Source organism: Bubalus bubalis, chromosome 24, assembly GCF_019923935.1.
Source record: "Bubalus bubalis isolate 160015118507 breed Murrah chromosome 24, NDDB_SH_1, whole genome shotgun sequence".
Lineage (NCBI taxonomy): Eukaryota > Metazoa > Chordata > Mammalia > Artiodactyla > Bovidae > Bubalus > Bubalus bubalis.
This window is the reverse complement of record NC_059180.1, coordinates 523,177-531,513: the sequence shown is the minus strand read 5'-3', so window position 1 is coordinate 531,513 and position 8,337 is coordinate 523,177. Positions and strand designations below refer to the sequence as shown.

The window sequence follows — 8,337 nt, the reverse complement described above, 5'->3', positions numbered from 1 at the left end:
GCACTGTGAGCCCAAGTAAAGCAGCCCAGCATGTAAGAGGGTTTCCAAAAGCAGTATTCCCTGCTTTTTGACCTAAACATTTAATGAACTGCTAAACATCTCCTATGAAGCAATAACTGCTTGGCAGGCTGACACCTTCTGGTCACTGGGCCTCGGGCTTCACGGGTCTCCCAGGGCCGCCCCACGGAGAGGAGAGGTGTGGTGTGGCAGCCTGGGTGGGGAGGAGCTGTCCCTCCCACCACTAAGTGGTGGATCTAGTCGCAGGGAAAGGTGCTATTTTCGAGGTAATAACCGCTTCTCTTGTTCACAGCCCTGGAGCATTAATGAGTAACCCCAGGGCCCCCGGCTGCTGTGGTGTCAACAGTTGATATGACGGATCAAGGAACAGGCACAGCTTCCTCCTGCCAGTTGCTGTGGGCCCAGAGCCTCAGGCCAGCCCAGGCCCAGGCGACAGGGCTGGGCTTTCCCTGCACCGCCATGGGCCTGCCCTGCGGGGCCCTCCTGTTGGTCCGCTGACTTTGGTGGAGCTCTGGGCGGGCTGCCGACAAACAGGGCGGAATCCCACGTCAGGCCAGAGGTTGGGTGGAATGCACCACGGGGGGGCCTTGCCAGTGGCTGAGGGCATACTGGATGCCTTCTGCAGAAGGGGGCATCCGACCCAGGCCCTGTGGGGAGAGAGTGCTGCTGGGACTGGTGGGCAAGCCCCCGACATTGCAGGGGGCAGTGGTGCTGGGCCTGGGGGGAAGACTGCTTGTCCAGGGGGGCCAGCTGGTGGCTCTGTGGTCCTGAGCCCCCTGTGTGCTTATGACTAGGGTCTGGCAGCACGTGGCTGGCGTCAGGGACCGATACGTGGGTGGAGTGGATGCGTGAATGTGGGTTGGAGCTCAGGGAGGAATCAGACAACTGGCTGGAGGGCGGGCGGGCAGCCACCCACCTCCATCAGCTCTGCCCAGGGTACAAGGTTGGGAGGAGCCCTGCTGCAGGGAGCTGGTGGCCCCCCCCACCCCAGCCCTTTCCCTGTTTTCACTGTTGCTGTTTACGGTTTTACTGTTGCTGTTTTTAGTTTTTACTGTTTACAATAATAAATTAAATAATATATTTAATTATTATAAAATAAATTAAATAATAAAAACAGGACATCGGGGCTTTCATGTTATAATGCATTTTCACCCTTTTATCTGCTGAATTGTGTCCCTGGATTCACATGTTTAAGTCCTAGCTGCCCCTACCTTAGAACGTGACCTTTCTGGGAACAGGGTCACGGCATATGTAATTAGCTAAGGTGAGGTCATGGGGGTGGGTCCTAACCCAATAAGGGTACATCCTCATGGAAGGATGATGTGTGGACACAGACACACAGGGAGAGGCCCCGTGGTAAGGCAGAGGGGGTGATGCGTCCACAAGCCAGGGGGCACCGAGAGTTGCCGCCAATCCACCAGCAGGGAGCAGACACGCGGCTCTCCGATGACTGGCCCCCCCAGAACTGTGAGAGGAGGAATTTCTGTTGCTCTAAGCTGCCCAGACCTCGGCAGCCTCATGGGGATGCAAAGACCCCCCCTCACCCCTGCCAGGGACAGCCTTCCAGGAGCGTCCACCTGCCCTCTGGGCTTCTTGTGGATTGAAGCTGTGTGTCCTTGAGCAAGTTGCTGACCCTCTCTGAACTTCGTTTCCTCGTCCTAAATAGATGACGGCTGGACCCTCTGCCATTGTGTTGCCTCGAGGATAAGAAACCCACCGCGGAGCAAGTGCCTGAGGGTCCCGGCTTTTCGGAGCCCGGGGGCGGGGCCTGGGTACGAGGGGCGGGGTCTCGGTGCTGAGGGCGGGCCCTGTACTCCCAAGTCCAGGCCCATCAAGGGTGGCTCGCCGCTCGACGTGCTCGGCGCTCCCGCGGGGCCTGCTCCGCGATCGGCCGGCCGTCCTGCGTACGGCGCGTCGCGCTGGGAGCGTCTGGGTGCCGCCATCATGTCGACGGCTATGAACTTCGGGTCCAAGAGTTTCCAGCCGCGTCCCCCGGACAAGGGCAGCTTCCCGCTCGATCACTTCGGTGAGTGCAAGCGGCCCGGACTCCCCGGCCGGGCCCGCACAGCGCTGGGCCGGACGGTGGTGCCTCGCGGCGCGGGCGGCGCCTCCCGCCGCGGCCCGGGGCAGGAGCGGCCGGCGAGAGGGCACGGAGGCGCCTGCGGTCGGGGCCGACGTGCCGGCAGCCGCATCCTCGGCGGTGTGGGGCCGCGGCGGGGTTCCGCGGGCGTCTGGTGCGGAAGCGGAGGGCGCTCCTGGTCGCCGCAGCTCCGCAGAAGCCGAGGCTTGGAGAATGGGTTTCGAGTGGTTCTTCATTTGCCCGTCTTTTACCGAGAGGTTCCAGACAAAGGGCAACGTCGGCGGGGAGCTCCTGGCGCCGCCGCTTGCACGCCCCCCTTTTCCTGCCCTCGCTCTTCCCCCAGGAAGTCCTTTCTCCTCTGTTTCCAGAGTGTTTCTGAAGGAAACTGGTTTCCCGAGGAGGAGAAGGAGGGCCGCCTGTAAGGTTGCTGGGCGGGCATGTCCTGCTTTCACTTTAAAAAGAAAATACTTTTCTCTTTCGTTCCAGGTGAATGTAAAAGCTTTAAAGAGAAATTCATGAAGTGTCTCCGGGACAATAATTTTGAAAATGCTTTGTGCAGAAATGAATCAAAAGAGTATCTGGAGTGCAGGATGGAAAGGCAAGTACCTGCCAGCCGTGATTTATGTCTTCTCCGCCCACCGTGTCTCCAGCTGAGATGTTTGTCCCCAGAGGCCTCACCCAGGCCTGGCTTCTCCTTGTGTTTGGACCCGAAGGGCTGCCTGCCTGTGAAATTGAGGCGTTTCGGAGATGAGTTGTACTCAGAGCTGTTGGCCGCCGTGGGAACCTTTTCTCCAGTGATAGCCTTGGGCGTGATTGCATTCCTCACACTTTTCTCTTTCCAAATGTGTGATGTGTCATTCAGGTTTCACAGTCGTGCACCATAAAAACGCTGACGGAGTCAAAAGATTTGTGGGTACAGAGCTTATTTCTTTAAACTTTCTCAGAACATAAAAATACATGATGTTTTGTTCAATGTCTGCTCAGAGCTGTTTGTTGTGTTGACAGGCAAAACAGTGGGCCCGAGAAACGGTGAAAGACGAGTGAGTCTTCCCGTCTCAACCAGAGTTCACAAGACCCACCTTTAAGCAAAACAAAAACTCTTCTAACTGATCTGTTGAGATTTTACTGCAGAAGTACCATTGTAAAGCTTCATCAGGAAAACATGTAACCCATTACGGTGTGCTTGGGTAGAAACGTTCATTTCTGCCTTTTGAGCCCGTTGTTTGCTCATGAAGGAACCCAGGCCGTCAGAGGCCTTGTCTGAAGACAGGCTGACAAAAAGCAGTCCACTCTGGGCCTGTTTTCAGTATCTCAACAGACTCAGACGTTCCCCTCCCGGCAAGCTCCGCTGTGCTTCTTGGACCCCAGGTGTGTTGAGGGGTCTGCAGACATTTGGGATTTGAGGGAGATGGGCCTTCTTGGTGCTTGGCTCTCAGGTGGCGCCCTTCTCCTGCCTCGGGAGTCACGCAGGCTCGCAGGTGTTGTGGGTTAACGACGGGCCGGCCTGACCCCAGCTCTGACATCTCTACATGGTGTGTTGGCCGGATCTGCATGCTTCCCTCACTCTTAAATCGAAACATTGAACTCAGTGAGTCTCTTCTTGGCACTCCTGAGCTTTGGTGACAGAGTTTGGAGCTCGTCTCTGCCCTGTGCCTCCCCAAAGCTGGGGTCACCATCCCCGAGTCGGTCATCCCTGGGCCGGCACAGGGATGCCTGGAGGGTTCAGCTGCTTTGGTTCCAGAGCCACTCCTGCTGTGAGAGAGGCCCTCCCGGCAGGGCCCGCAGAAGGGCCGTCTTTTTCCTGTTCGCCCCTGGGCCTCTGAGGAAGGCCCGCAGATGGGAATGCATCAGCTGCTCTGTGGGTTCCACGATTCAGGCGGCATCACTGGTTGGTCAGGCCGCATTTGGTTGTGAGGGGTGTATGTGTTTCTGACTTGGTCCGTATCGTGCCCACTTGCGTCTCCATCACTCTTTTAAAAAGATTTGTCCCTTCCGCTTTTTTCCTTTCTGCTGATACCCACACCTTCCTTTTGTGTACTTCACATGCGTCTTTTTAAGAGCTGGACCTCGGTAGAATTTGTCAGTTGGCTCACACGGGCCCCGTTGGCCTGGAGTGGATGTGTCCGCTGCTGAGGACGGGGCTCCGCTTCCTCACAGCAGCTTCGGTTAACATTGGGCTTGCACGGTCAGCAGAGACACAGCAAATCCACGTGGGATCCAAGACCTCACGTCGGCTGGGCCTCCTGACCTGGTGCGGAGTGTAGAGCATCTGGTTCTGGGAAAGCGCCGGGCCTGACCAGGTGCGGCCCAGGCGCTTCCCTCAGGAGGGTCTGTCCTGACCTTTTCAGCTCCCGGGCTTCTTGTCCTTGGCCTGTGGCCTGTCCTCTGTCCTCATGGTCCACAGTGCTGCGTCTTCAGATCCTCCCATCTCTTTACATCTTTTCTTTCTGAGCAGAGGCAGCCAAGGGTCTCTGATTTTAAGGATCCTGGGATTAGGTTGGGTCCCCTTGGGTAATCCAAGGTGGTCTCCTCTCTGAGTTGGCTGATGGGCAGCCTTGTTTCCTCAGCAGCCTTAATACCAACCCCCTGCCGCGCTGGAATCAGATCTCACTCAGATTCTAGGGGTCAGGGTGTCACCTGGGGACCCTGGCCCTGTCAACCACATTGTGTCTGAGTGGCTGATTCTAAGAACCGTGTCCTGACAAGGTGTAGTGGGAGTTAATCGTTATTTGCCTCCTTGGGTTTCAGGAGCATCTCATGCATTCCGTCACTGTGGGGTTAGTGTAATCTGTTGCCAGGTAGGTTCCATGAACTGGTGTTTGTGATTCTGGGGAAGTTGTCCTAAGGGCTGTTGCCAAGCCTCTGGGTTTTGTGGGTGTGGCGGGCAGGGGCAGAGGGGCCTGCACACGGGAGCACGGCAGGGTGCGGGTCTGAGGGTGCTGTTCCAGGAGGGGGTGGGGGTGCCTGGGTCTGAGCGGGTGCGTGGACCCTGACAGCTCTCACTTCTCCTTTCAGGCAACTGATGGCACAGGAACCCCTGGAAAAGCTGGGATTTGGAGATTTGATTGATGGGAAGTCAGACAAAAACTGAGCTGTGCCAGGGGGAAGCCTGCAACTGTGTGGGGTTGTCCGGACTCCTGCCGCCCCAGCAGCGTGTTCGTAGGTACCGAGGCTCAGAAGGGGACTGTGGGGGTGCCCGCGAGATGCCACTTGGAACCATGCCAGACGCCCCTCCCTGGTGGATGTGCCTTGAGGCTAGGAAATGGGTCGTCTTCTGAAGCTCCCGAAAGGATTTTGGAAAAGTGGTGTCCCTTTTGGATCCCTGTTTCCCTCAGGCTTGTGAAGGTTTATCCTAAGCTCGCGTGGGTGGCAGGGCCCCTGGGGAGGTGAGGTGCCAGATTGCGTCTGCCCACTGAGAGGGCACTGTGGGCGCCAGTGAGCTGCTGGGTTCATGTCACAGGTTGTGTGTGTCCTTTCTGTGCTGGTAGCGTTCACCTCAGCTCATTACGTAGAAGTGACGTAGACGTCAGGAAGACGTTCCTAGCAAGTGGGTTGCTCTTTGTACTCATAGCATATACTCTGTTCATTTCCTTTTTTGCCTTTTTTTTTTTTTTAAACAAAAACAGTGGATAAGCCTGGAAGGGGAAACTGGCTTTTGAGTGTCTGACCTCTTGATTTTTTTCTGGTGATGCCTGAGCACCACGTGTCTTTCTGATCCGTACTGGGTGGCACTGCACAGTCAGATGTTTAGTTTCAAGGAGTCCTCTGCTGTGACCGAGGAGCGGGCCGTCTGCCCTTGTCAGGCGGGCATGCAGCGCCCTCTGGCGCCTCTCCTCTGAGGAGCGGCCGAGCCTACAGCCAGCCCCGCTTCTTGGCCGTGAGGGGTCAGGGCAGCTGGGCCCGAGTGCTGTCAGATCCCAGGGTGCAGACCCCAGGGCAGTGTTTCTGGGGCGCCTTGTGTAGGTTCAGAACCTCAGTGGAGACCCTGGCCCTGCCCTGTGACTGCTTCCCTGGGCCCCAGTCAGCTGAGTTTTGTCCCAGTGTGGCCAGTGGGAGGGGGTGCCAGGAATACCCAGGTGAGTGCCCTGACCCCCTCCTGCCTGGTGGCCCAGGCCAGCTGTGGGGAGCCCTCTCGCCTCCCCGGCCACATCCAGTTGTCTGCGTGGCGTCCCTCCTTCGGTCCTGCGGGCAGCCGTGCTCACTCAGGCCCTGCCCTTGCTCCCTCCAAGACCGGCCGTCTGTCGGGGGCTCCGGCCCCGCTGGCCCCATGGGGGTCTAGCCCCGGCGCTCCATCTGTGCTTTGTCACTGTGCAGCATTGTCTCTGTCTACGCTTCCAGCTAGTTTATGAAAAGCCTTGCTTTTCATCACCAAAGTGAGCCATGGAAGTATCCATTGTGACATTTCACATGTACAGGGTTATTCATTGCAGCATTGTTTGTAATTGTAAAGCGTTGGGGTGACCCGGCCACCTGTGCTTGTTCCCGAGGCAGGGCCCTGGGCGGCTGCAGGAAGGGCTGGGGGAGACCACAGTGTGCCCTGCATGGCCCTGCAGGTGGTGTGAGAGGGAACTCGGGGCCCAGAAGGCAGCGTGGCGGGAGAGGGCCTTGGGTAGAGAAGCAGACATACAGAAGTGTGTGCAGAAGCGTGTGCATGCACCCGTCTGTGTTCATACGGACATCCCTTCGCTCTGGGTCCTGGGGGCCTGGGGGACCCCTGGCAGTGAGGGGCTTGCCTAGTGTCTGACTCTGATTTGAGCCTCTCTCCAGCAGGAAGACCCAGGGCCAGAAAGTGCATTTGACCCTGGACCTTCTTGTGTCAGACAGTAAGGAGTTGCTGAAGCCTTGGTGGACTTGTCGGGAGCGTGCGACAGGGCTCCCAGTGGCCTAGTTGGCAGCAGCAGGAACGACTGTTAGGCTTTGGCCACAGCATCAGTTCCTGCCTGGGAGTCCCTGCTGAGGGAGTCACGAGTGGAGTAAATGTTCCAGCGAAGGAAGGGGACAGCCCTCCTCCCAACCCTGGCCTGTGTGGAAGCACGGGCCTTCCGGGCATCGGTGTGTCTGGAGGTGGGTGGGCAGTGTTAGGTGGAGCGGGTTTGCCTGTTCTGGAGGACGCCCCGGAAAGCACTCAACCAACAGCCGAAACCTCGGGGATGTTGCCCACGGCACCTGCCCTGATCTGCCCCAAGGAGGAGGCGTCGCTGCTCTTTTCTCTGAGCGCGTCACCTCCGTCTCTGAGGACACACCGATGTGCCCGGCCCGGGGGCCAAGCCTGGTGTGAGGACCCGCCGTGCCTTCCCCGAGGACGGGCGAGGGGCTGCTCCTGGGGCTGCGGGTCGGTCACAGCGTATCGTGCCCGTGCACATGGTGTCGTCGGGAGAAGCGGGCACACTGGCCTGCTGCAACTTCTGGAGGTCTGGAGTTATTTCAAAATAAAGAATTTAAAAAATGTTCCGTGCTCATTTCTTTGTAGTTGAACTTTCTACATATATGACTGGGTGAATTTGCGTTTTGAAACACATTTGGGAATCCCACAGAGAACGCAGCTGTGGTGGTGTTGGGAGGGGGCGCGGGGCCGGAGGACACCGCACGTGGGCCGCGGTCTCCTCACGGAGGAGCGGCAGCTCCCGCAACCGCTGCTAAGAATACGAGGCTTCATCTGGTCCTGCCGAAGCTCCCGTGAGGTGTTTTTGGTTGCCTGTCATTTGTCAAGTAAAGAATGCCTTTTACTTGTCGTGTGTACTTGACTCGATGAGCCAGTGACGTTACTAGAGGGCCCCTGAGACAACGGGCAGAACGTTTTCCAAGCGCCTTCCTTAGGATGATGTCAGGGCAGCCTGACGACCACCGTCAGCCCGGGCCTGCAGCCACCTTCCTGAAGAGCGATGCTGATGGAGCTCCTGGGACGGGAGCTGGGGGCGCAGGGCTGGGCCCCCACCTTAAGGAGCCAGCCAGCTCCCTGTAACAGCTCTGGAAACTCGAGTGGAGGAAAACAGGTGGGTGGAATACCTTTTACTCTGTTTAGGGAGGCAGTGCTTTTGTTAAAAAAAGCAAGTTAGCTTCCTTCCCCACTAACAGATCAGCAGAGACTCGGTGGCTTAAACAACACAGTCATGCTGCAGACTGGAGGCCTCATGTTCAGTAGCTCCCTCGAGCTGGCTCCTTCCGGAGGTGCTGGGCAGAGTCCGCTTCCTCCTCTCCCAGCTCCTGGAGGTGCTGCGCTCTGTGGCCCGTCCTCGTCC

The 8,337-nt window shown here is 57.8% G+C and overlaps 1 protein-coding gene across 2 annotated transcripts; it reads left to right on the top strand.

Moving 5' to 3' along the window:
* Nucleotides 1–1,518: 1,518 nt before the first annotated feature.
* Nucleotides 1,519–7,546, top strand: LOC102399668 (cytochrome c oxidase assembly protein COX19). 2 transcript variants are annotated; one of them, XM_025275064.3, is made up of 3 exons: nt 1,519–2,044; nt 2,585–2,696; nt 5,114–7,546. In XM_025275064.3, exons 1-3 carry the CDS (start codon nt 1,963–1,965, stop codon nt 5,187–5,189), a joined length of 270 nt encoding a protein of 89 aa, XP_025130849.1. In that variant the 5' UTR covers nt 1,519–1,962; the 3' UTR covers nt 5,190–7,546. The 2 variants fall into 2 exon arrangements, with proteins under 2 accessions (XP_025130849.1, XP_044792038.1); XM_044936103.2 differs by lacking the exon at nt 5,114–7,546 and having other exon boundaries at nt 1,719–2,044; nt 2,585–3,075.
* The last annotated feature ends 791 nt before the right edge of the window (nt 7,547–8,337 follow it).